The 27,990-nt window shown below is 44.9% G+C and overlaps 1 protein-coding gene across 2 annotated transcripts; it reads left to right on the top strand.

Moving 5' to 3' along the window:
- Positions 1-5,881: 5,881 nt before the first annotated feature.
- Usp50 (ubiquitin specific peptidase 50) lies at positions 5,882-25,284 on the top strand. 2 transcript variants are annotated; one of them, XM_031371786.1, is made up of 7 exons: positions 5,882-6,150; positions 8,701-8,883; positions 9,138-9,333; positions 11,616-11,825; positions 13,979-14,121; positions 17,351-17,483; positions 25,013-25,284. In XM_031371786.1, the coding sequence occupies exons 1-7, from the start codon at positions 6,098-6,100 to the stop codon at positions 25,202-25,204; spliced, it is 1,110 nt and encodes a 369-aa protein (XP_031227646.1). In that variant the 5' UTR covers positions 5,882-6,097; the 3' UTR covers positions 25,205-25,284. The 2 variants fall into 2 exon arrangements, with proteins under 2 accessions (XP_031227646.1, XP_031227647.1); XM_031371787.1 differs by having other exon boundaries at positions 5,883-6,060.
- Positions 25,285-27,990: the final 2,706 nt, after the last annotated feature.

Below are 27,990 nucleotides of genomic sequence, written 5' to 3'. Positions count from 1 at the left end.
TGCCCTTTCCTGACCATCAGGGGCATCAGGCACACAAATGATGCATATACATACCTTCAAGAAAAACACTATAGACTCAAAATATTTTTTAAAAAATTATCACAATACCAAACAATAATGTAGAATGTGTTTGAGTAGAAGTATGATAGAAGCCGGGCAGTGGTGGCGCCCGCCTTTAATCCCAGTATTTGGGGGGCAGAGGCAGATGGGTCTCTAAGTTTGAAGCCAGCCTGGTGTACAGAGTTCCAGGATGGCCAGAGCTACACAGAGAAACCCTGCCTTGAACCCCACCCCACCCCAAAAACAGTATAATAGAAAAGCTATTAGCAGTGTGGAGATTATTCTTTTTTCTTTATTTACCGCAACTTAACTATTTTCACATCTTGTGTTGGAAGACCCCACATTATCTGTGAACCTTTCCTTATTGAGAATTCCAAGCTCAGGAATGTTCTAATTGTCTGTGAAACATTTTTTGGTAAGCTTTTGTTATGGTATAAGGGCAGAGATTCTCTGTTAGTGTGCAGCACTCACCAGGACCAACAGGGCTTGTGTGTCTTTTCCCACCCAACAGCTAGCTCTCTTCTTTCTAGGGATTTGACCATCACATATCACACACGCAGTACACATATTAAAGCAGCATAGATACACAAGAGCATTTATATCAACTGGGCATGGTGGCACACACCTTTAATCCCAGCACTAGGGAGGTAGAGTCGGACTGAACTCATTATGCAGAACACAGTGCACTTGAACTCACAATTCAAGAAGCATATTTATCTTTTGAGACAGATTTTCCCCCTACAAATGTATCATTTTATAGCCGCTTCCATTAGTTAAAGTATAAGCATACATACCTAGGAGACATGTAGACTTGTATAATATATATTAAAGTGTTTATGCTGACACCATCTTCAGTCCCTTCCCCCTTTTTAAGTGTGTGAGTGCCTGCACATATGAATGTTTACCGTGTGTGTTCTGGGTGCTGGTGGAGGCCAGAAGAGTGTTGGATTCTCTAGGAGTGACAGGTACTTATGAGCTGCTCAACTCAGGTGCTGGAAACTGAACTCCAATTCCCCCTGAGTGAGAAGTCATTGCTTTTAACTTTTCCCCAGTCTTTCATGTTCAACTTTACACATTTTAATTTTTCTTTGTGTATGGGTGTTTTTGCCTGCACCCTTGTATGCTGCTGTTCTGGGTCTGCTGCCCCATCTGCCATGATGTGATGTGATCCACAACAATCGCAACCGTTGAGTCGTGGGAGGAGCAGCCAGGTGGGATGGCTGGGAGCAGAACCTCAGGCACAGGCAGTAGTAAGAAGAGACTTGTGGGAGGCAGCTTCAGTGAGACAGATGGGGAAACACAGGCTATTTAAACTTTTTGTAGGGTGAGTAGGCGCTATCAGGTGTGAGTGTACATCTTTGGCCAGCACATAGGTGCTGGGGATGCATAAGGGGAAATTTTTTGATGCTGGACATGACCTTATAAGGGGAGAGGAAGTTAACCTGGTTATTGTGCAACATGGCCCCCTCCAGTGAGGCAAGGGTAGGGCACAGGGCTGTGCACAGAAACACAAAGGCCCAGGGCAGAGGGAGTGATCCTACTCGTGCAGATCTCAGGACGAGATTTCCAGGGTTTGCATACACCTTGGCCTCACTCTTGCTCAGGGCCTGCTCCTGGGACCCACAGCATGCCTGGCTAGGAGAGGGCTTTGGGTCCCCTGAAACTGGAATTATAGACATTTGTGAGCAGCCATGTGAGTGCTGAGAACAGAACCTATGTACTCCAGAAGAATAGTCAGTGCTCTTAAACACTGAGTCAGTTCTCCAACCCTGATTTATTTTTAATATTTACATATGTGGATATACATGTGTATGTGGAAGTCATAGGTCAGACTAAGGCATTCCCCAGGGAGCTAGCCACCTTGTTTTTTAAGACAGGGTATCTCTATGAGTTCACCAAGTAGACTAGATTGGCTGTCCCAGGGATCTTATGTATCTGTGTCCTCAAAGATTAATGCACTTGCCACCACACCAGATCTGATTGTCTAAGAAGTACTTCGCCAACTAAGCCATCTCCCAGAACTCACCATCTCTTAACATTTGAAGGCATTTATGGTTAACCTTTAAGAGTAAAACAAGGAAAAAGATTGAGTAGAACTTTTGATTAGTATGCAGGAGGCCCTAGGTTAATAGAAGAGGCAATTCAAGCAGCCATAAAGAACCCTTGTAAGAAGTCTCAATTGGGCTAGAGCAATGGTTCAGTGGTTAAGAGACTGGCTGCTGTTCCAGAGGGTTCAGGTTTGATAGGCAGCACTCAAATGGTGGCTCACACCCATCTGTAAACCCAGACCCAAGAGAACCTCTCCCCTCTTCTGGGCTCTGCAGGCACCATGCACACAGGTAGTGCACAGATCCACACCCAGGAAAAATACTGGTACACGAACTGTGTATGTTCAAAAGAGGACTGGGTTGCTCTTGCAAAGGATCCAGGGTTAGTAAGTTCCCACCCACTTAGTGGTTCACAGCCACCGGTAACTCCAGTCCTAGCACACACATCTGACACCCTGTTTTGGCTTTTGAGGACAACAAGTACACAGATGGTGCACACACATGCATGCCAGCAAAACACTCATACATTAGAAAAGACTTTTAAAGTGTAATGGGAATATGCAAGAGTTGGAAAGCACAGAGCTGGCATCCAAACTGTCAAAGACCAGAAGTTCTAATGTGAACATTTTAAACCTGTAATACCAGCACTCAGGAGGCAGAGGCAGAAGAATCGTGAATTCAAGGCCAGCCTGGGCTGAAGAGTGAGACCTTGTCTCAAGAAGAAGGAAGGAAGAGCTGGGGAGGTGGCTTAGCAAGTAAGAGTGCTTACTGAGCAAATGGTGGGACTGCATACTCATTGTAACTCCAGTGCTGAGGGGTACAGAGATGGAGGCAGGTTAGTAACATTGAGAAAGAGAGCTAAGATAGCTTGCAGCTGGATATGAGGCAACCAAACTGACTACATAACAGGAAAATCAGGGACTCTGGGAAGCAAGCTGATGTTGCAAGCTGGCTGGCCAGCTGCAGGGAGCCTAGGAAAACATACAAGACTGGGGGCTTTCACACTTGCTTCTAATGCAGATAAGTGTAACAGAATGAAGTGTAGGTGAGGACAGCTTTTAACAGGAAATCCCCAGGGCACACTATTCCCTGTGGTTATCTCTCTGGTAACTGTGACAGTATGCTGTGCTATGCCACATGAGAGTTGAGAGAGATGATGAACACTCACAGACCCCATCTAGCTCAGAACAATATTTGCAAGGTTGGCAGAGCTGGCACTGGCAGCCCAGGCTAACAGCTGGCAAACCAGTCAAGCTCAACAAAGCAAGTCAGAGATGACCAGGGGGCTTGAGATGACCACTCCCCTATCTGCGTGGACAGAGTATGTAAACCTTTAATTGCCCTACTGCCTGATGTGTGCAGAGAATCAACCAAGTGTAATAGGATTCTCAGTCTGTTTGTTTGTTGGTTGGTTGGTTGGTTGGTTGGTTTTTGAGACAAGGTTTCTCTGTAGCCCTGACTGTCCTAGAACTTGATCTTTAGACCAGGCTGGCCTTGAACTCAGAGATCTACCTGTCTCTGCGTCCCAAGTGCTGGGATTAAAGACGTGCGCCATCACCCCCACCCGCCACCCGCCACCCCCTGCTTCTTTTACAAGGTTTTATCACTAATTGTGAGATGGGTTTCATATTCAGAGGGGTGAAGTAGACCACTGGCCTCCAAGTCATTGCATTTAAAAATTCCCTGTGATTTTCTAGAAAAGCCTACAAGAAGAGGTCTCTCAAACCACAATGCCAAGGACAAAGGACTGCATAGGCTGCAAAGGACGGTATAGGACGGTATAGACTTGGGATTGTGATGCTCTACAGGTTCTTTGTAACTGTATCAGAGCAGCAGCCAGGGAAGTGCCTGGCACTTCAATTCCTGATCCAGCAGGAGGAACCTAAGCTGCAGCATCAAGGCTGCTCAACCACAGGAGCATTCTCACTGCCAAGACACAGCAGTCTCTGTTGTTACACCACACAGAACTCCTTACCTCCCAACCTCACCAGGAGATTCACATCTCCGAGTTCACATCACGAAATCCATTATTTATCACCCAGTGCTTAAAAACCAAGTGGGTTGAAATAACACAGTCACCCTTGCTACTCAACTTTAGCTTAACGTAAATATGTGGAAAGAACATAGACTATACTTTCATATTGTCAAAATATTTAAAATACATGGAAGTAGACTTTGAAAGTACTGTACAACTTTCAAATAACTAGAAAGAAATGTCTAAGAGGAGCAGACTAAAACAAACCACCAGAGAGAGAAGGAAAAATTAAGCAGCAGCCCTCTTAGTTTAGTGTGAGCTGTATGAGGCAAGGGCATGCTGTGGGCAGTGGTGTCCTGGTGTGTAGACGAAGCGGGAATGTCGCATGCTGGGCAGTGGGAACACAGCTAGCATTGGGCGTTAATAAGGCAGGAACTACGCTAGGGCTGACAGAAGCTAGGTGTCTCCCAGTTAGAGTTAGATTGTATGGGAAGGGAAAATAAATCTAGAAAGGTGATTATTGGTGTGAATTCTGATTCTCAATACATACATGCACATACACAGAGGGGCATCATTATGGATCTAATGCATGTTTCTTAGCCATGGGGGGGTGGTTTGGCATAGTGTGTGTGTGTATGAGTTGTGTCATGTGGTGTGTGTGTGTGTGTGGTGCAGTGTGTGGCTTGCGACTAAAAGGCCTAGAAAGGACACTGCAACCTGTTGAGTGCCTGCAGGCTGTGTGTGCTCCTGGAGCCCAGCTTTCATGAGCTGTCAGTCATCCTGGGGTCTTCGGGGACACAGCTGAGTCCTGTTTGCTCCTGATCTCTCCACCCATATGCCGGAACTGACCCAGTGAAGTTCACTGGTTCACCAAGTTGGATTTTGATGGTGTCCTTCCTTCGGCCTGTCTTTAGTTCCCTACTTGGAATAAACTGATACTAAGGGCTCTCTGCCTGCTCTCTGTTGGTGCCTGGCTGACCTAGTCAATCTGCTCAGAGAGCAGGCCAGCAGCAACTTGGCACTCCAGAGGCAAGGCCTCAGCACAGGTGCTTTCCCAGGTAACAGCCACATGCTTTCTCTAGTTAGAGCTGAGGATGCCATCCAGTGGAATAGTCTGAGGCCATAGCTTATAAATCTTATACTAAGCCTGTGTGGTGCTTTGAATATGCTCGGCCTGGGAGGTGGCACTATTAGGAGGTGTGGCCTTGTTGGAGGAAGTGTGTGTGGATGGGCAATGATACCTTCCTCCTAACTACGTGGGAGCCAGTCTTCTAGTATTCTTCAGATGAAGATATAGAACTCTCAGCTCCTCCTGCACCACGTCTGCCAGGACACGCCCTTGTTCCCTGCCTTGATGATAATGGACTGAACCTCTGAAACCATAAGCCAGCCCCATTTAAATGTTGTCCTTATAAGAGTTGCCTTGGTCATGGTGTCTGTTCACAGCAGTAAAACCCTAATACCTAAGACAACCTGTGTGCTAGGTATGTGTCCATATCCAGTTGTGTTTCCATCCCAAGAACAAACACTTCTGGTGACCTCACTGTAGTGTGCTTTGGAATGAGAAAGTCTCACTACCTCCTCCATAGGGTGATGGATGTTCCAGGGTTCATGGGAACAGTGTTGCCGCACACTGTCCCCTAATCCAGAGAAGGAACATCTCTGTGTGTGCTTGTGTGTGAGAAACCAAGCAATGGAGGGAGAGCAGAGACATGGGCAATTCATTGTCAGAAGTTGTTCTTTCAGAAGCAATTCAAACAAACAAGTAATGGTATCCCTTGACAACACGTTAGAACCTTGGCATGAAGAGCAACAATTGTGATGCAGGGGGGCATCCAAGAAGAACTGGGCCTGAGTCAAGTGAAATTAGTCTGCAGCAACAAAAAGGGGGGGGGACGCATTCAAACTGTTCAAAACCAAAAACAAGCCAGGGGAACAGTCTTGGAGAAATGAAGTTAAAAGGATCAAAATTAGCTTGTGAGTACAAGTGAGAGCCCGATGTGCTCCCACTGACATGGCTTCTCGTCGGCCGTTCCCTGCAGACGACTTCGGTGCCTACTACACCCTGTGAGCCTCTATGTCCTGTGCCTTTATAGATAACCTTAGGAGTTGGGGGTGGGGCTTACCCAGAGGAGGCATGGCACCTGTTGCGTTTGGGAGGGCTCTGCCAGATTTGACCCATGAAGGACCTAACAGAGGTAACATGCATGTACTTCCTAATCGGTCAGCCCAGGGCCTCCGTGACATCACGGAATAAAAGTGAAAAGACTTGCCCAGCGAGTGCTTTTCAGATGGGTGTAACTGTGAGCAGAGGCACTGAGCAGAGCTGCCATGCCGTGGGGTCTGGATTTCAGATTCAGGCCGTGGAAGAAAGGTCATAAAGGACAAAGGTGGTGAGGGGTCTACTGAAATCAGTTGGGTAATAAGAGGAAGCTGTGCAGATTGAAGAGCCTCTGCAGTGTTTCTCATCTCTGCGTGTTGGGCAAATGCTCCAGTCCCATCTCTCGACGTTACGGTGGTCCTAAATAAGTCATTCTATCCCTTTTTTAAAGATTTATTTATTTATTTTATGTGAGTACATTATAGCTGTCTTCAGACACACCAGAAGAGGGCGTCAGATCTAATTACAGATGGTTGTGAGCCACCATGTAGTTGCTGGGATTGGAACTCAGGACCTTCGGAAGAGCAGTCAGTGCTCTTAACCACTGAGCCATCTCTCCAGCCCCCTCTATCCCTTTTTTAAAGATTTTATTTTATGTATGTGAATGTCTTTCTGGCAGTGTAAGCACACCGAGGCAGTGCTCTTGGAGGCCAGAAGAGGGCGTTAGATCCCCTGCAACTGGAGATACAAATAGTGGCGAGCTGCCATGTGGTTGCTGGAAGTGAGCCAGGATCTTCTGAAAGGACAGAAAGTGCTCTTAACTGCTGAGCCATCTCTTCAGCCCTGCTCTGTGTGTGTGTGTGTGTGTGTGTGTGTGTGTGTATATGCATGTATATCTCTCTATATGTGTGTATGTATATATATGTGTGTATACATATTATATATATATGTATGTATACATGTAAATATATGTGTATACATACTATACAGATATATAGATGTATATATATATGTTATACATATGTGGGTGTATACATATATATATACATACACACAGATATATACACACATGTGTATGTGTATATAAGTATATATACATATGTATATGTGTGTGTATATGTATAAATATACATTTTTTTTGACACAGGATTTCTCTGTGTAGTCTTTGCTATTCTGTTCTAGAACCCACTCTGTACACCAGGCTAGCCTCAGACTCAGAGATCCCTCCTGCTACTGCCTCCTGAGTGCTAGGATCAAAGGTGTGCACCACCAAAGCCTGGCTCTGCTGTTATTCTTTTAAAAGATATCATTTACTATGCGATCTAAGCTAAGTATCTTGCGTGGCACCTGCATGGCCCTCACAGAACCCTGCCAGAAAGATAGTAATGTTCCTTGTTTTGCTGGGGATCAGGTGCTCCAAGCCAGTGCCTCACACACATGAAGCCCACTTCCACATGCTCAGTGCTTCTGTGTTATAAATGAGCAGGCATAAGAACCCAGATCATAGATATATATCACCAGTTATTAGCATAGCAACGATTTAAATCTGTTTTTTCTCTCCTTTCCTCTATGTATGTATGTGCATATGTGCACACATGTGTATGCATATATACATATCTGTGCCCTTAACATAAGAATGGATATGTTCCTACTATGTATAATGTTCTCAATATGGCACCTATAGAGTTATATTCATTCTCAGTATATGCTATAATTCCATATAACTTAATGGACAGATAAGGCAGGTAAATATCTTCATTTCTCCTGCATCAATGTGTACTTCCCCTTGGTATAATACTGTGGGCAAATGACTTACTCACATAAGCCAGTTATTCCATCTGTAAATGGGATTTTAGGAGGATTGTTGCAAATATTTAATGGGGGATGTATATTAAGTGCTTAACATAAACCAGACTAAGTACAAAATGTCTATGGGTGCTGCTGTTAAACCAGGAAAGGCTTTGGGTTTTAGCAGTTGAGTTTGGATGTTAGCCACGCCACCCTGAGACCTGGAAGGCTGGTCTACTCATCTCTTTACTCTCTTTTTAGGAAGAAACTTTTATTTATGTCAGACACTCGTTCAGAGTTCTGGGCCTAAGTTAAAATTCTTCTGTCCTTGGTTGAGAGTGAGTTTGTGAGAAAACCCCACTAAGAATCTTTCCTAGCCAACCACAGCAGGAGGCAGAGGCACTCAGGAGGCAGAGGCAGGGGGAATCTCTGTGAGTTCAAGCCCAGCCTGGTCAACAGAGCCAGTACAGAGTCAGCCAGAAAGACATAGGGAGAGCCTATCACAAAACAAAAGGAGCAAACCCTTCTTTGCCAGGCTCACGGCCTCTAACTTTAAGTCACTGAGATGTGAAACAAGAGAACTGTCAGTTCGGAGATGGCCTAGGTTACCAGACCTTGCCTCCCAAGCCACAAAAGAATGCTTTTATTTCAGAGGTGGTGAGGGCTGAGCCGCACTAGCACTCACTCTCTCCCCCTGGAAATGCTCTTCTTCCCTGTGGCCCACACAGTGCGGAACGTGCTGACTACGACTCCCTTCTGGAGTCTGAGACCCAGCCACACTTCCAGGGCGTGACGGGACTGAGGAACCTGGGCAACACCTGCTACATGAACGCCATCTTGCAATGCCTCTGCAGCATATCTCCACTGGTGGAGTACTTCCTGTCCGGAAAATACATCACAGCTCTTCAGAAGTAAGAGGAGGTCTTCCCTGAGTCTGCCCCACCCCAGCTCCCGGAGGTGAGGTGAGGAAAGGACCCGCTGGAGTCCTTGTGAAGGGCTACAAGCCCCCGTCGCTGTAGGTCCCCAGAGAGCACATCGAGGGTGAGGGCAGCAGGGTGGACCGGGCTCTGGGGCAGTGGCATGGACCGATCCTGTGCCCCTGAGACTGGGCCTTTTCATTAAATCAGCCAGGAATACTTGCCTTTTGCCCCTGTCTTCTTCTCAGGGACTGCAGCGAGGTTACCACCGCCTTTGCCTACCTGATGACAGACATGTGGCTTGGGGACTCAGACTGTGTCTCACCAGAGATATTTCTGTCGGCTGTTGGCAGCCTTTACCCAGCTTTTCTGAAAAAGACGCAGCAAGATGCACAGGAGTTCCTGATTTACGTCCTCAACGAGCTTCATGAAGCTTTGAAAAAGGTAAGAACTAATAGCCCTGAGCTAGGAGATGTGCGCTGTTATCAGAAACACCTGCTTGTGTGCACGTGCATGTGTGCGCGTGTGTGCATGCGTGTGCGTGTGTGTGCGCGTGATGTGCGTGTGCGTGTGTGTTTATGCATATACATGTGAGTATGTGCATGTGCATACATGTATTCAGTCTGCACGGCCTGCCCTGCACTGAGAAGGGTACAGCTCTGGTGCTGGGGTCCTGACGAAAACGTCCAGGTTAGGATATTTGTTGTTTACTGGTCGGTTTGCTTTTTTATACTTAAAAAAAATTTTTAATTTTTATTGTATGTGCATGTATGTCTGTGTACCACTTACCTGCCAGGTTCTTATGGAGGCCAGAAGAGGGTGTGAGATCCCCTGGAACTGGGGTTACAGTTATGAGCCACCATCCCTGTGGGTGTTGGTAATTGAACCCAGGTCCTCTAGAAAAGCAGCCAGTGTTTGCTTTTGTTTGTTTGTTTGCTTGCTTGCTTGTTTTTTCAAGACAGGGTTTCTCTGTATAGACCTAACTATCCTGAACTCACTCTGTAGACCAGACTAGCCTCCAGCCCAGAGATTCTCCCTGCCTCTCCTCCCGAGTGTTGGGATTAAAGGCTTGAGCCACCTCTACCCAGTGCAGCCAATGCTCTTAACCACCGAACCATTGGCCAGCTCCTAAAATTAATTTTTTTAATATCTACTTTTATTTTTTTCAGAAACCGAGTTTTACTGTGGAGCACAGTCAGGTCCATGACTCAGAATCTCCCTGCTTCAGCCTTGCTCCATTATAGATGTCTGAATACTCACATCCCACCTTCCTTGACATGGCAGGTCATGGTCAAAAGTACTCCAGATTCAGATTCAGAGGATAACAGCCCAAATGGCTCAGTAATGGGAGGCACTGGCTTTGAACAGGATTCTTAGTTATGTATACTGCTAGCCACCTGTTTAAATCTAAGCCTCAAGTCAGTACCCAAAGTTGACTTGGGGATCATTGAACCTCTATATGGGTTCTTCCCATAAATCAAACAGCTAAAAAAAAAAAAAAGTCCTCCAAGCCCACAGGAAGGCAAAAAAAGCCCAGGTCCAACTGACCAGGAGAAATTCACCTGAGTTCAAAACAAAGTGTCTAAACACCAGCTTCTCTTTCCTAAATACAAAGCAGCTTTTGCTGGCTGAAGCTTGAGATCAAAGTCCTCTCAGGAAAGCAGTTCAAGGCCAGCCTGCTTCCAAGTGCCTGCCTAGCTTGCCAGATTGTCACCAACACTTTCTATGCTCAAAGCCCGAGCCCTAAAAGCCGGGCTGAGCCCTGCCTTCTTCACTAGGACGATGAGAGGCAGTAACAGTGGGAAGACACAGGAGATCTATCCAGCTTGCCTACCCTGGGGAGATCCCATAAAGAGGTTCAGTGGTCCCCAAGTCAACTTTGGGGTACTGACATGAGGCTTAGATTTAAATCAGTGGCTAGCAGTATAACTAACTAAGGGTCTGTTCAAAGCCAGTGCCTCCCATTACTGAACCACAATTGTATTGGTGCCTATCTTTCTTTCAAGATAGTCTGACAAGTTGTTAGAGCTGTGTTTAATTTTCTCCTGGGAGACAGGCTCTTCCACCACCCACAGCAAGCTTCACTCAGCCATGAGAGAAGCAATTCCAATTTCTCTAGGACCATTGCTTTCAGTATTCTGGTAGCCAAAGGGAGGGCACAATGTCCCTCCGTGAAGTATCTTATCTCCTGCAAGGACAATTATGATCATCTTCAGATCCACCCCAAAAGGGAAATAGCTTTGTCACCAGATGTCACTCATGGCTTATGCTGCCAATGTCTCAGTGTTCTGTCTGAGTCCAAACTATGTGTTTTCTGGTCCACTTATCACTTTAATAGAGAAATCTGCTGTTCTGTTTTATGTGGTTTTTTTTTTTTAAAAAGATTTATTTATTTTATGTATGTGAGTACATTGTAGCTGTACAAATGGTTGTGAGCCTTCATGTAGTTGTTGAGAAATGAATATTTAGGACCTCTGCTTGCTCCGGTCAACCCCGCTCACTCAGTCCCTGCTTGCTTCAGCCCAAAGATTTATTTATTATTATACATGAGTATGCTGTAGCTGACTTCAGACGCATCAGAAGAGGGCGTCAGATGTCATTGTGGGTGGTTGTGAGCCACCATGTGGTTGCTGGGATTTGAACTCAGGACCTTCAGAAGAGCAGTTCTGAGCCATCTCACCAGCCCTTACATGATTTTCATAAGAGGAATTTGTCCTTTTTCACAGCACTGCCGAAGAAGAGCGTATGAGAAAAGAATAGGCCAAAGCTGCTGCAGGAAGGTGCCAGCCCGTGAGACTTCGATCATCACCCGGCTGTTTGAGGGACAGCTCAGTTACAGCATCACATGTTTAAAGTGTGAGAGCTGCACCCACAAGAATGAAGTTTTCACCATCCTCTCCCTCCCCATCCCATCCGAATATGAATGCTCCCTCCAGGTAGGGAGTCCCCAGCTCCTGGATACATTTTCTTGTTTTTGAGATGTTGGGGGGAGGGGTGTGTGGTGGTGGTTCTTGCTGTAATCCTGCCTGAGTCTCTCAGATACTGGGATTACAGTTATTCCCTACAATTTTAAGTAGGAGAGGGCTGTTTTATGCCTTAAAGCTATAAATAGAGGTAGCCCATGAATGGACAGCATTTTTAAAGCAACCTGTGGTTATAGTTACTGTGAATTTAATTTCTTTTTTTTTTTTTTTTTAAGATTTATTTTATGTGTATGAGTACACTGTAGCTGTACAGATGGCTGTGAGCTATCATGTATGTGGCTGCTGGGAATTGAACTCAGGACATCTGCCGGCCCCCTGCTAGCTCCGGTGTAATTCACTGTAGCTGTCTTCAGGCGCACCAGAAGAGGGCGTCAGATCTCTTCACGGGTGGTTGTGAGCCACCATGTGGTTGCTGGGATCCGAACTCAGGACCTTTGGAAGAGCAGTCAGTGCTCTTACCCGCTGAGCCATCTCGCCAGCCCTTAATTTTATTTCTAAATGTACTCAAGGCAAAGCCCCACTTAGAATTATAAATATGGGTGAGGTTTAATCAGTCTCTTGAGATGGGCAGTTTGTGATTTCTTACAACGAGATCACGGCTTCTCACTCCACTTCCACACTCTATAGTTTAAGGCTAAAACTAGTTATAATAGATTCTTTTAAAAAAGATTTATTTTTATTACACAGTGTATGCTTGTTTGTTTGCATGCATATGCGTGTACTATGTGCATGCTTGGTGCCCGAGAAGGCCAGTAGATGGCGTCAGATTCCCTGGAATTGCAGTCACTATATGGGTTCCAAACCTGGGTCCTCTGCAAGAGCAGCCAGTGCTCTTAACTGGTTGACCATCTCTGCAGCCCCTAAGACTCTGATGCACTCTAGATGGAAGCTGAGTACTGTGTGGAGAGAGGGGAATCTGCAGCTTAGTTTGCATCTCTGATTTTCTTTACCACGGTGCTCAGAGTGACCTGTAAGTGGGCAGTGGGGTGCAGGAAGAGAGAGCTTGGTTAGGAACCTTTGGGAATCAGGAAACACTTTCCTTGCACAATTACACAAATTTGTCTTTTGAAACTGTAAAAGCACATCTATTGATTACACACAGGTTTTGTGTACAGATCTGGGGAACAATAGAACCCTACTGTGTTTTAGTTTTGTTTTCTGGCTGATCAAAGTTACTGGGAAGAATGACGAGTTCTGGACTGAGGCGCTGACAGGTCTAATGGAAGCAGTCCTTCCTCCTCCTCTAAGCCAAGAACTTGCAGAAGCAGGCCTGGCTGTAGATATCACCTTCCCGGGTGTAGGCTCTAGTTCATCTGCTGTAAAACCATGAGATATGGGCATTTTCAGGCCCCCCTGCTGAGTTGGGAGATACATAATTATAAAAGAGCTGTCTGATTAAAGTCTGTGCTATTCCAAAATACACCAGAAAAAGTGAAGTGACCATTCAGAGATTATGAGTGGGAAAGAATCTAACCCATCCTAGCAGTTCAATGAAAAAGCATCAGTCGTTGCTAGGTGGATTTATTTATCATGTGTAATTACACTGTAGCTGTCTTCAGACTCTCCAGAAGAGGGCATCAGATCTCATTACGGATGGTTGTGAGCCACCATGTGGTTGCTGGGATTGGAACTCAGGACCTTCAGAAGGGTAGTCAGTGCTCTTAACCACTGAGCCATCTCTCCAGCCCCTTTTTACTTATTCTTTACACAGTCTCAGCGTGTAGTCCTGGCAGGCCTGAAACTTGGTATGCAGACCAACCTAGCCTTGGACTGGAAGCCTTGGACTCCTGCCTCTGGATTAAAGGCGTGAGCCACCAGCCCTGGCTCGACGTTTTTACAGCACTCTGGGCCACGGGTGGTGATAGAGTGTAGCTCCTGAGTCTGTTCGTTCGAAAAACTCCCAGAAGCACATTTGCACAGCTCCTCCAAACTTTTATGGTTTTGTCTGTGTGTTTGAAAGGTGGGTCTCCCTGTATTACACAGGCTTTCTCAAACCAAGGATTCTGCTGCCTCTACCTCCAACATGAAAACACCACTGATTTCTGCTTTTTCTTCTAATGTCAACAAGGATCCCAGGCCACCAAATGTTCTTTCTCCCCCTACAGGACTGTCTCCAGTGTTTTTTCCAACAAGACACATTGACTTGGAACAACCAAATCCACTGTTCCTTTTGTGAAATCAAGCAAGAGACAGCTGTGAGGACCAGTATTTCCAAGGCGCCAAAAATAATTGTTTTTCACTTAAAAAGGTATGTGGGTTTTGAAATCTTGTGGGTGGATGGTTTTCAACAGTTTTTATTGAGATATGATTCACATGATAATAGTTTAGGACAATAGCTTGTCCTAAAATCAGCGGTAAAATGAGTGCTTAGCTGCCAGGCCTCCTGGGTTTAGTCCTCAGTGTCAAGTGAGAAAGATTCCAAACCAGTTTAATGGATTGGATTTTGATTTAATATCTAATTTCTTTTAAATTTTGTAATAAAAAAATATGCAACATAAAATCTATCATTCTGATCATTTCAAGGGTGTAGCCAATTGTTTTCATTAACTTCACAATGTTGAAGGCAATCACCACAATCCCAGAACGTTTTAATGCCCCAAACAGAAGCCCTGTACCCATCAAGCAACACCTCTGTGTTCTTCTTCTCCTTCGTTCCTACTTCCCTAATGTCGTTTCTGTCTCTGTAGATTTACCTGTTCTTGTTCTAGAGTGGCTGTGTCAGCTACTTTAATGTCAGCTTCACACAGCTAGAGTCATCTGAAAGGAGGGACCCTCAATTGAAGTCACTTGCATAAAATTAGTATACAGGCAAGCCTGTAGAACCTTTTCTTTAGAGATTGATGGGAGAGGACCCAGTTCATTGTGGGTGGTGCCACTTCTGGGATGGTGTTCTACGGTTCCCTAAGAAGGCAGGCAGAAAGAGCCAGAAAGCAGCACCCCTTCATGACCTCTGCATCAGCTCCTGCCTCCAGGTTCCTGCCGTTTGGTTGTGTTCCTGCCTGATTTACTTGGATAAGGAACTGTGCCATGGAAGAGTGAACTAAGCAAACCCTTTCCTCCTCCAGTTGCTTTGCTGATGTTTCAACACAGCAATGGTAACCTCTTGCTTGGATCAGGATAGTGGAGTGTTGCTGCAACAGACTTGATTATGTTGTGTTGGGGGAAGACTGGAAAGGACTTGGGAACTTTGGGCTAGAAAAGCCAATGAGTGTTGAGAGCTCAGTGGGCTGTTTTGTAGGATCTGGGAAGATAAGACTATTGAGAGCAATGGAGATGATGAAGGTCTGGCTTGTGAAGTTCCAAAGGGAAGTTTGAGGGTTATTATAGACTACAGGGGCTATTGCATATTTGCTACTTTGAATTAAGACTCAGTGGTTCGGGTCCGCTGGGATTAACAAGAGTCAGCAGCACTGGAGTGAGACCTAGGCTTACTGGAAAAATAGGTGATGGTTGTCGGAAGCAAGAAATTCATTGTAAGTGAATTATCCTTAATATAGATATAAAGGATGGAATTAATCCAGTGGCTGTATTTCTTTACTTCATGCTATTTCCCAATAATTATATAAATAATCCAAGGTTTACTTAAAACTGTACCCCAGTAGCAGAGCAGTTAAATGATGTACCTTAAGCTTCTATGCTAATCTGACTGCCTCCCAGCCCCATCCCATGACACTTGCAGATTATTATTGATCTGGGTCTTCGGACTCCTTCATGGCTCCAATTTCTCCATCCTCCTCACTGATCTGCTTCTCTGGGCAATTGCAGATAAAGTTGCAGTATTATATAGCATGACCATGTAGTCTAGAAAACTCTTCATGTTTCTGGGGATGACTCCTGCCCAGAAGACCTGAGTGTCTTCTTACAGGGTGTCTTACTTAAGATTTTATTGCTGTGAAGAGACACATAACCATGACAATTGTTAAAGAAAAAGATTTAATTGGGGCTGGCTTACAGTTCAGAGGTCTAGTCCATTATCATCATAGTGGGAAGTATGGCAATGTAGAAGCAGATGTGGTGCTGAGAGGTAGCTGAGAGTTCTATATCGGGATCCACAGGCAGCAGACAAAGAGAGTGACACTGGGCCTGGCTTGAGCATCTGAAACTTCAAAGCCCACCCCCAAGTGACACACTTCCTCCAACAAGGCTACACCTCCTAGTAGTGCCATTCCCTAAGAGCCTCAGGGGGCCATTTTTATTCAAACCACCCCACAGGGCATCCCCTTAATATTGGGATGCCCCAACAATGACCCAGCTCAGCTGGTAATTTTCCTGCCTCAGACCTAAATCAGCACATTTTCTGAGTGAACATGATTTTTTAAAAATTAATTCATTTTCGAGCTGGCAAGATGGCTCAGCGGGTAAGAGCACTGACTGCTCTTCCGAAGGTCCTGAGTTCGGATCCCAGCAACCACATGGTGGCTCACAACCAGCTGTAATGAGATCTGATGCCCTCTTCTGGTGTGTCTGAAGAGAGCTACAGTGAATTAAGCTGGAGCAAGCAGGGCTGGCAGGGGTCCTGAGCTCAATTCCCAGCAGCCACACATATGATGGCTCATGGGCATCTGTACAGCTACATTGTACTCATACACATAAAATCAATAAAATACATCTTTAAAAAATAATAATAATTTATTTTCATCTTATGTGCATTGGTATTCAGCCTGCCTGAATGTCTGTGTGAGGGTGTAAGATCCTGGAGTTTCAGACAGCTGTGAATTGCCATGTGGGTGCTTGGGATTGAACTCAGGTTTTCTGAAAGAGCAGTCTGTGCTCTTGTCTGCTGAGCCATCTCTCCAGCCCCATGAATGTGATTTTTAAAAAGGTTCTGAATGATTCTGATAAGAGCCTAGATTTGCTGACCTCTGATCTATATAACCAGAGAGATTAAAGATTTGAACAGAAATTTCTTATTAAAACACTATCTTTAGATTTAGATCTCCACTTTGAAAAACCAGGATGATATCAGTGTCAACATCAAGACAGGGGCTAGGTGTGGTGTGGTGCATGCCTTTAGTCCCAGCACTCAGGAGGCAGAGACAGTGGCAGTGGATCTCTGTGTGTTTGAGGCTAACCTGGTCTATAGAGAGAGTTCCAGGCCAGCCAAAGCTAAACAGTGAGACTCTGGGAGAGAGAGGGAAGAGGGAGAGGAGAGAGGCCAGGGAGGGGGCTGTGTGAAGAGAAAGGAGGGAGGCCCTTGGTGGCCTCTGAGGCGCTGTTTCCCCCACTCAGGCTTGCCTGGCTTTCTCCACATTAGATATAGTTTGCTGAGGTCTGCATTCTCTCTCACTGACATACTTTGTTGAGGCTGATGGGTCTGGCATTTGTAAATATACTTAGATGAGGAAGTAATTTACATACCAGATAATCATCTCAGAAATTAGTCTTAACTGTACACAGAATGTGTTTAGGAATGTGGACCTCCCTCACACAAGGCTTACAGACATCTTTTGGATTTCCTGCATTTGCCATCTCTCCAGGTTTGATATCCAGGGTACAGTAAAGAGGAAGCTGAGGACAGACATCCATTACCCACTGACCAACCTGGACCTCACTCCTTATATCTGTCCAGTTTTCCGGAAACATCCCAAGTACAACCTGTGCGCAGTGGTGGTGAGTTCAACGTTAATGCTTTCCTACTGAGAGGAGAGACCGCCCATTGTATGCCCCACCTCTGCCTGGCAGCAGTTACACAGCCTAGCATCTTGGCCATGTGCACGGCCAGAGGTCAGGTCCGTGGTAATTGTGTGTCTTGTGTCCTCACAAGCACTTTGTAGCCAGCACCCCCACACTAGGTTCCAAGACTCCATGCCTGGCCAAAGCCTGTCCTAGAGCATCCCTGGGCTCCTCTGGCTTTAAGTTATCCATGACTCATGCTGAATCCTAGCAGACTGTGGGATGATTCAGATGCACCCTTCAGAACCTTCCACAGGAGACACTGAGCAGCCATTCTCTGGGCTTTGGGATCATGTATGAGCTGTTGTGTCTGAGGGTGGGATTCTTCTAGAGAGTAACCCTGTCATGGATCCTCTGACATGCTGCTGTTGAATCTGCCCGTTCATCTTACTGCTCAGTAATATATTAAAAAAAAAAAAAATGGAGTCAGGTGTGGTGGTGTGCACCACCAGCATTCATGTCAGAGGCAGGTGAAAAGATCTCTGAGTTTGAGGACAGCCTAGCCTACATAGTTTATTCCAGGACAACAAGGGCTACATAGTGAGACCCTGTCTCAAAAATGTTGAAGAGGGATTCATTAGTCATTAGTCTTCCATGCTTCCTGGTGCAGAACCACCTTCATGCTTTTACAACACTCACCTGTCTCCCCACAGGCCCTGTGTCCTTTACACCATCTGCCTTTTCTTTTCACACCCCTGTTCTTCATACTCTGGGGGCTTTTGGTGGCTTCTCCCATCAGAAGTAGATGCTAATTAATGGGAGTTCCAAAGGTGCTGCTTTCTGAGATCTTAGTCTTTTAACTTCTCATTATATGTTTCTGACTTAGAAAAAAAATCTTAACAGAAAAAAATGGAGCTTATATTTAGAATATAACTGTGTGTTATGAAAGATGAACACTTATGCAAGAATCACTCCAAGTATCTAAAAAAAAATCCTATTGTTTATAGATCTAAGTTATTAGTCAGTTGAGACACTGAAAGTTAGCTCTGAAAGAAACAGACATTTAGAGCTTGTGGCCTATCACTGATGCATCGAGATAAGAACTAAGCATCTTTCAAATTCTAATGCATACTGGTAGTAAAAAGGAGACTAGAACCCAGCTATATTAGCCATGGAGCACAAGAAAGCCAGAGTATCTGGCCCTGTTAGAAAATGGAGGACCCCTGGTCCCATTCGGGACCTTCTGACCTATAGTGCACACTTCAGCTGCTGGGTGACATGGACACACTGATGGCTTGAGTAATTCATCTAGACTAGAGGGGACGAGCCCTCTAGTATGTGTGAGCCTTGGAAGAGAGTGGGCTTCATTCATTTTCTTTCTTTCTTCATTTAGTTATTTTTTAACTGCTACACTTACAGTATTGAACATTTTTGTTAACTTGCTTTTTTGAGACAGGGTCTCTTTGTACCACTGACTGTCTCTCTGTAGCCCAGGCTGGTCTCAAACTCACAGAGAACCATCTGCCTCTGCCTCCCAAGTGCAGGAATTAAAGACATGTGCTACCACTGCCTAGTGGTATTGAACATTTTACCAACTGTATTTATAGTGTCATTCTGGAAGCTTTTTTTTGTGACAAGGTCTCATATAACCCAGCTGTTTTTTAATTTTCTCTTTTTGTCACCTGGTGACTTGCCTTCACCCCTCAAGTGCTGAGAGAAAGGTGTACGCTTGCACACCTGGTGGTGCTTTACAAGGCTAAGGTTTTTTTCCCCTAAGGTTTTTATTAAGTGTGTTTCTGTGTGTGAGTACCCTGTGTTTTCAGTGCCCTCAGAGGCCATAAGGGGGCACTGAATCCCTTGGAGATGAAGTTATGGATGGCTGGGAGCTGGGAACCAAACATGGTCCTTCTGGCAGAGCAGTGTTTTTAACTGCTGAGCCCTCTCAGGCCCTCAGCTAACGGTTTTATTCCCCAGGTTGCTGATTTATTTTATTCTTACCTAGTCATACTGTGTACCAGGCACTATTCGAATCTCTATGTAATCATCACATCTTTGTCCTTTGAGTAATACCTACTTAGGCCCTTTACATTGGATTCCACTACAGATGGTTGTGTGCCACCATGTGGTTGCTGGGAATTGAACTCAGGAGCTGTCAGTTAGCATTTGTTGAAGATGCTGTCTTTTCTCCAGTCTGTCCTTTTGGCATCTTTGTCAAAAAGTAGGTGGCTGAAGAGATTGCTCAGGGGAGCTTGCTGTTCCTCTGGAGGGACCCACGTTTAATGCCCAGGACTTACATGGCAGCTTACCACCATTAGTTACTCTAGTTCTAGAGGGATCTAACTCTCTCTTTTAGTTCTGGGTACCAGCTATGTCCTTGGTGCAGACTAACATGTAGGTAACACAAACGCTTAAAATAAAAACTTATCAGTCTCAGACACAAATCAGGTAGTTGCACGGACCCACACTTGGCTCTTCCAGTCTGTTCTACTGATCACTCATCTGTTTTTGTGCTACCATGTTGTTTTGTTACTGGGACTCTGTAGTAAAATTTTTCACACACCACTTATACATCCCCATTCATCTTTTTCAAAGGTTTATTTATTTATTATATCTAAGTACACTGTAGCTGTCTTTAGACACTCCAGAAGAGTGTCATTCTCCAGAAGAGAGAGTCAGATCTTGTTACAGATGGTTATAAGCCACCATGTGGTTGCTGGGAATTGAACTCAGGACCTTTGGAAGAGCAGTCAGTGCTCTTAACCACTGAGTTATCTCTCCAGCAGCCCCCTTTCATCTTTAATCATTTGGTACTGACTGATAAACAGGACCATATAGCTCTATGTTATTGAGTCTACAGATCTGCCCTTATTCTATGCAACAATCAAAACACCTCACACACAGGATTCACAAACAGACTGCTCCAAATTCACTAGCACTATCCATTTCACCGCTAACAAAAGCACATCCCAGCTCCAGTCTGTTGGCGTTGCCAGAGGCTGAGGTGAGCTTATTCCCACCCTTCTTGTTGCTATGCCTAAGTGCTGTCTGGAGAAAGTGTCCCTTGCCTCTGGACTTCTGTTATCAGAAGCACATTCATCCCTCTCCTCAGTCTAGATCTGAAGATGTGTGGCTCTCAACTTCCACTGGTTGATTTTCGGTTACTAAGTCACAGTTTTTTGTAGCTGGCATCAGTATGTGACATCTGGTAAGAGTCCACTATTCAGAAATCCTCACAGAATGATTTGATATTTCCAAACAAGATTCAATAGCATCTTCTGTTCCTAAGCTTGGGGCTGCCCCTGCCAGAGGGAGGGCAATGCTACTTCTGCATTTGTGAGGAGTGGCAGGTGCTCATGCGCAGCAGCATTGGGGAGGAGTGGCCCAGATGATGCAGTGCTACCTGTGTGAATCTTCTGAATCCCCATGTGCCTGGCCTCTATATTTGCCAGTTAATAATGCTGAGTAGGAGCCAGTTAGCTGGGCTGTTTGGTTTGTGATACAGCCATCTACTGAGTCTGAGTGAGGTTTCTCTAATACACTGCATTCAGATGACTCCTGGTCACAGCACCCCAGCAGCAGTACTTGGGACATATCAGTCAGGTTCCTTATGTAGTTCAGCTGTGAGCCTGTCACTGCAGAAGGAAGACTCCTCACTGCCATGGAGGCAGGTGACAGATAGCCTCCACACTGTTTATGGAGCGGGCAGTCACCCTCACTCTACAGTAGGTTTCTCACTGCCATGGAACTGTGGGAGTGGGAGTTCTTGTTGACTTCACTGTGCTGGTGTCCCACATCTCTGTGTCTTAGTTTGTTTTCCTCCTGCTGATTTCCAGTGTTCTCAGTAACATATGCAGCTCTACACTTGCTCGGTTCTTTGTGGAGGTGCCAGGGAGTGCTGGTGCTTTGGTTAAATCACCTTGTAGAAACTCTTGTGGTGTTTTTGTTTTTGTCTTTTGGGACAGGGTTACTGTATAGCTCTGGCTGTCCTGGAACTCACTTTGTAGACCAGGCTGGCCTTAAACTCAAAGATTTGCCTGCCTGACCTCCCAAGTGCTGGAACAAAAGGTGTGTGCCAACACTGCCAGGCTGAAAAGTCTTTGTTTTTAAATAAATGAGAAATTGGTGGTTGAGGTTGCAGCTACTGATAGAGCGCTTGTCCAGGATCTACGATGCCTTGGCTTCCACCTTCAGCACCATAAACTGCCACTGGTTGTACATGCCTATAATGTAAGTACTCAGCTCTCAGGAGGCAGAGGCAGGACCAGGTCAGAGTTATCTTCACCTGGGTAAGCTTGAGGCTAGCCTGGGCTATATCAGACCCTGTCTCCAAAAAAACCAGTTTTTGAAGTAAAAACAGAAGACCACATAAAATCTGAGTATACATTTTGGCAAGTTGTCCAGTGAGCACATCCATGCAGTAAGAACAGGGATCAGACAATTTTATCAGTGTGTAACTATCCAAATATTCTTCTCCGAGTGCAGAAACCAGACTTCTAATGGGATAACTCTGATTTTGTTTTGTGCAAATGGATCCTGCAGTAGATACCAGATCATTAGGGTCTGGTCCTTTTTCTCAAAATTCTGAACCCGTTATCCACACCGCTATACATATGACAGTTCGTCCTGCACTGGGTAGGCTTTCACTGTATGAAGACAGCATTACCTACTCAATGTTCTACTGAGTGCTTTGGGCCACTATGAGCACTGCTGTGGTGCTTCTCGGATGTTTGTTTGCAAGATGGATCCAGCCTTTTGGAGTCTATTTTTAGGAGCTGGGGGTACTGGTGGGAGGGCATGCTAACATTAGTAAACGCAAGCAGTTGCTCCAGTTCACTTCTCAGCTGCAGCCAGGGGAACTGTGGTTGCCTAAGTTCCTACTCTACTCCAGAGCTTTCCAAGGGGCTGTTCTAGTGGCCTCTATAGTGGGACAGCACTTGAAGTTTGTCCTCCATCTTCCACAATGGCATGGCCTTGAACTTGCTTCCTGGGTGCTGGGATTTCAGGCGTGTACTATCGTGCTCTACTGCAGTTAGTTTTTTTTTGTTTTTTTGTTTTTTGTTTTCTGTGAAATCAAATCTTCTAGTCTGCTGCCTGTTTTTCTATGTCACCTGTTCTTTCTTATTGCGATACAGGTCTGAGGTTGTAACACTCAGGGATACAACTGCTTGCCGGGCACGTGTGCATGCCTAGGTTCAAGCTTAGTATCTGGGAAAAAACAAGTCTTAATGCATTATAGCTATTTACTTATTTATCCAACATGCAAGGACTCACATCTTGAGACAGGGACACATGCCCATTGACCTAAAGACCTCTCAGAAGTCCCCATCTCTAAAGGTTCTACCATCTCACTTTGGGGACAAGGTCTACATACATCAATCTGGGTGGCACTGTTCCAAAACATACTAATGTGTGTGTACTCAACAATTACCTTCATTCAACTTTTGGCTGGTTGTAAACTGTTGTTTTGTCTTTCAGACTTAAAAGTGTGTGTAAAGTTCACTTGGGTGTGTACAGCATAGTGGGTTTTGGTGTATATTCATAGTTGTTCATGATCGTCACAGTTACATCTTAGAACATCTTCAGTATTCCTAAAAGAATCTTTCCTACTCATTTCTTCTCTCCATCAGACCCTGATAACCACCAATGGACTTCCTGTTTCTATGGGCTTATCATCTTTAGGCACGACACACAAATGGAATCATGAAACCACTTACCTTCTGTTTCTGAGACAGCATGTCGCTATGTAGCCCTGGTTAGCTTGGAACTCACTATGTAGAGCAGGCTGGCCTTGAGTCCTTCTGTCTTAGAGTAAAGGCTTAAGCTGTCTGTCTGTTCCTCAGCAGACTTCTAAAGGTTTCCCTATGTGGAGCATGCGTTTTTGTTTCCTTGTGTCGCCAATAACATCCTACTATGTAAACAGCACGTTTCAGTCACTGAGAGGTACTTGGGAAGGCTCCACTTTACGACTACTATCAGTAGTGCACAGGGGTTTGTGTGGACATAAGGTTGATTTCTTTTGAGCGTATACCAATGAGAGAATTGCTTAGACAAATGGTAACTGTATACTTAACCCCTGAAAAGTTGTCAACTTGATCTCCAATGTGACAGTGACACTTTGTTTCACCAATGTATGAGATCCCAGCTCACTCAAATTCTCTATTCTTGTTATTACCCAGCTCTTAAAAAATATGACCAAAAATGAAAAATTCATTTATTTATTTACTAATTTATTTATAAACAGAGTCTCTTATAGCCCAGGCAGGTCTTGAACTATATCCTGAGTACTGTCATGTACCACCATACTTGGATTTCTTGTGGTTTTGAGTAGACATTCTTTTATTACGTATCACACTGAACATTTTTCATATGCTTTGTCCTTAGTTGTTTTTGTTTTGTTTTATTTTTTATTTTTCTGGCAGTTCTTTTTCTCTAGCTCAGTCTGGCCTCCCACTCACAATCTTCTGCCTTAGCTTCCTGTGTTGGAATTTCAGCCACCATGCCTGGTGCTAAAGGCTTTACATTGTAAAGGTTATTTATTCATGCATGTGTATGTATGTATGGAAGCACACATGGCAGTGAACATATGGAGCTCAGAGGACAACCTGCAGGAATTAGTTCTCCTCCCCCTGTATACATGGGTTCCAGATACCCAACTCAGGTTATCAGGCTTGCTCACAAGAGCCTTAGTCTGTCTTTCCACTGAGGTATGCAGAACTCAATCCAGCATGTTTTCTGGAACCCAAGCCCTGCTCTCTAGAGCTTGTGACTTTACAGTTTGAGTGCTCTGGTTCCCACCCACCTCATCCTCCTCTTTGATCTGCTTCCTCCATTTTGATCCATGATAGGCAGAGACAAGATAGAGAGACTGAGGAAATATAAGTAGGCATCCCTTGTGCTGTAGTGCATAAGATATCTGATGAAGGCTGAAAGTGGGGCTGGAGAGAGGGCTGCTCTGTGCTTAGGAGTACTTGCTGTTCTTGCAGAGTACCTGGGCTTGGTTCCCAGCACCCACATGATAGCTTACAGCCATCAGTAACTCCAGTTCCAGGGAACCAGAAACTCGTCTGGCTGCCACATGCACCAGCACACACACGGTGTACATGTACACACTTGGGAAATACACATATTAAATAAAAAAGCTGGATGTTTTCTTTTTGAGGCATAGTCTAAGCTTTGAACTTGTGGCAGTCTTCCTTCCTCAACCTTTCCAAGGCCTAGGATTACAGGTATGCACTACAGCAGGCTTAGGACAAGCCTTACTTCCTGCTGTTAATAGATGCAGAGTTAGGGCTTGTCAAAGTGGAAGGGTTCCTAAGGTTATTGATGTTATTTTCTTTTTTTTGTATGAAGAATCAGCAGACTTTGTAAAAACCAGCTAAGAAATATTTTAGGCCTTGGAGGTAAGAGTTTTTGTTCCAGGTCTGAGAAAATTATTTCCTCGGTATAAGACATTTTAAAATGGTATTTATCCCATCAGTCAGAGCATCCACATGTGGAAACCATGCCTTACATCCTTTCTTTCCTAGAACCACTTTGGAGATCTGGATGGTGGCCACTACACTGCCTTCTGCAAGAACTCAGTAACTCAGGCCTGGTATAGTTTTGATGACACCCGAGTCAGTGAGGTTCCCGATACTTCTGTTCAAACAGCTACAGCGTATCTTCTGCTCTACAGCTGCCAGCCCTTTTCTATACCAACGCAGAGACGCAAGAGCTAGGACAGCGCTCCTGAGCACTGCAAGCACACTATGAGAAGATGGCCATGACTATGCTTTGCTATTAAATCCTTACCACCTACTTACGTCTCACAGACAGCCTCTATAACACAAGTCTGCAGCCCAGAGCACAGCATGCTCACGACGGGCAGCATGGAGGCCAGGCGTGCCACCACAGGGGCTAACAACTGCAGGGTTCAAAGGTCAACGTCTCCTGCAAGGAACGGCTTTCTATTACAATATATTTCATGCATACTAAGTTACTTTCCCCCAAATTTTATACTTATTTTGTATCTGTGTGCATGTGGAAGTCAGAGGGTCACTTGTGGGAGTTAATTCTTTTTTCTACCATGTGGGTCCGGGGATTGAACTCAGGTCCTCAGCATTAGTGGAAAACATTTTTACTCACTAAATCATTTCTCCAGCCCAACACAAATAATTTTTGTCTACACATGTGAATAAACAAAACAAAACAGAACAAAAACCTCAGTGGCAGAGTGTTTCTTCAGCATGCATGAAGTCCTGAGTCTTGAGGCTAGCACAGGGAAAAAAATTAGGTGCAAATGGCTCTGAGTGTGACCTGTTGGGCTGGAAGAGATGGCTCAGGTGTTAGAGCCCTTGCTGCTAGCAGAGGACAAGGAGTCAGTTCTCAGAACCCATATGGTACACATATACACACAGGCAAAACACCAATACATATAAAAATAAGTCTTAAAAACAAAACATGTAGCCAGGCAGTGGTGGTGCATGCCTTTAATCCCAGCACTTGGAAGGCAGAGGCAGGCAGAGGCAGGCAGATTTCTGAGTTCAAGGCCAGCCTGGTCTACAGAGTGAGGTCCAGAACAGCCAGAGCTACACAGAGAAACCTTGTCTCCAAACTGCACCGCCTCTCCCCCCCCCCCCCCCGCAAAAAAAAACCATACAAATAAATAAACAAAATAAGACCTGAAAGATTTACACAGGAATTTAGGGAGACCGTCCTTTCAAGTTACTAAGCTCATGACTTGAAACCTTTCCCCCGGTAAGCTAAATAAGTACTTCCTAAGAGTCTTTGCTTAGAAGAGACTCCCAAAACAGTATGAGCTATTGCACTGCTCTTGGCTGCCTTACAGCACTGGAAGGTTGAGCCCTGGCTGGTGCCGAGGACAGCACACTTTAGACACAGTCTTTGAAGGAACCAAGGCTGGAACTGAAAGCCTGCACTTGAGGATGTTCTCATAAAATCCCAAGGTTCTATGCAAGCTGCCAAGGAAGGAAACAATCAACAGTGCTGTCAGCTGCAACACTCATGAACCTCAATGAACAGCATGGAAGATATCCTAAAAGGTGCAATGGCAGCACTTATGTCTTGGGGCCTTAAACTATTCAACAGGAGGGAATCCATGCCAGCTAAACAGACTATAAAACTAGCCAACTAGTTGGGGAGGTGACAGATCCTAGAGACGACTACTGCCAGCACAATTCCCAACTTAATCCTAAGTACCTATCACCTTGTGTAGTACCCAACCCCTTATCAAAGAAGCTTTGTGTAGTGGATGGAGGCTGTCACAGAAGGCCATTACTAATCAAAATGCAGACAACTGACTATGTGGTGCGTGGCTCCAAATGATATGCCTACAACACAACCACTACACTTCCAGCTCAGGGACTCAGAAGAGGGGTAGGGCATCTGCTATAAGACAGTCTTCTGCATAGGACAAGGACTCTGCGCACACACAATCTCAACAATGTGGTCACCTAAATGAGACCTGTATAGTGACACCACCAGCTGACATGTCAGCATGGATGAGCATAACCTCACAAGGTGCCACCCCCAAAGAAGAGCTATAAGTAATTAATGGCTACTGAGAGAGGAAGATCAGTCTTCTCCAGGGAGGAGAACCCTGACACCAAATCCAATTTCAAGTGGTTAGCTCTAAAACCATACAAGAAACAGTAAATGGACTCAACAGGTTGGGTTTGTATCTATGTATGTATGTGTGTGCAACATAAGAGGTCAGGAATTTAACAGGTTGGGTTTGTATCTATGTATGTATGTGTGTGCAACATAAGAGGTCAGGAATTTAAGAGAGTTGGGAAACATGAGAGGAATGAAGAGGATAGGGGGAAACTGATCTAAACACGGCACAGTATGGAAGCCTCAAAACCAACCAACCCGTCTAAGACCCACTGTGCAGTTTCCCATTGCTGTCCCCAAGGAAGGGTAGGGCTCTCTTACTTCCCTGCTCTAGAAAGAACATCACAACAGGCTCCTCCTTAGTGCAGTATGCACGTGACAAATACAGCGACTCAGGACTCTTCCTTCATTCTTCTACAGAATTCTGATAGTCATCTGGGGATTACTTAACTGACTTCCAGCTTTGGAGATCTGAATACCACACGTGGAGAAAGTGGAATCAAGCCCTAATTTGCAGAATAAGAAACTAACCCCGGAGTGAGTGTAGGAAATAGTGTGTGTGAAGCACACAAGAAGCAAGAGGCAGGCAGAGCTGTGAGCTCCAGGACAGCCAGGATATGACACAGTGAGACCCTGTCTCAAAACACTTAAGAAAAAAAAAGAAGACAAAACATGTACAAGGTTTCAAGTGATTTTTTTCTTAAGATTTTAATGTAGATGTAAATTAATTATTTTTAAAAAATTAAAGTTTCCATTTTTTTAGAATAAAGATTTAGTGCACAAATACAGCCAGAAGCCAACAGAAAAATAGTTTTGCCCTGTCATTTCCCTAAGAAAGCATTGCAGCTACCTAGAAGAGGCCAAAAGAAAAAGAAAAAATCCTTTCTAGGCT

Source organism: Mastomys coucha, unplaced genomic scaffold, assembly GCF_008632895.1.
Source record: "Mastomys coucha isolate ucsf_1 unplaced genomic scaffold, UCSF_Mcou_1 pScaffold15, whole genome shotgun sequence".
NCBI lineage: Eukaryota > Metazoa > Chordata > Mammalia > Rodentia > Muridae > Mastomys > Mastomys coucha.
The sequence above is the reverse complement of the archived record's forward strand: the minus strand, read 5'-3'. Positions and strand labels throughout refer to the sequence as shown.

Coding starts and splice junctions, on each gene's coding strand:
- Usp50 (XM_031371786.1), top strand. CDS start 6,098: ATGGCTTCTCGTCGGCCGTTCCCTGCAGACGACTTCGGTGCCTACTAC. Junction 8,884..9,137: donor TACATCACAGCTCTTCAGAA/GTAAGAGGAGGT, acceptor TCTTCTTCTCAG/GGACTGCAGCGAGGTTACCA. Junction 17,484..25,012: donor ACAACCTGTGCGCAGTGGTG/GTGAGTTCAACG, acceptor TTTCTTTCCTAG/AACCACTTTGGAGATCTGGA.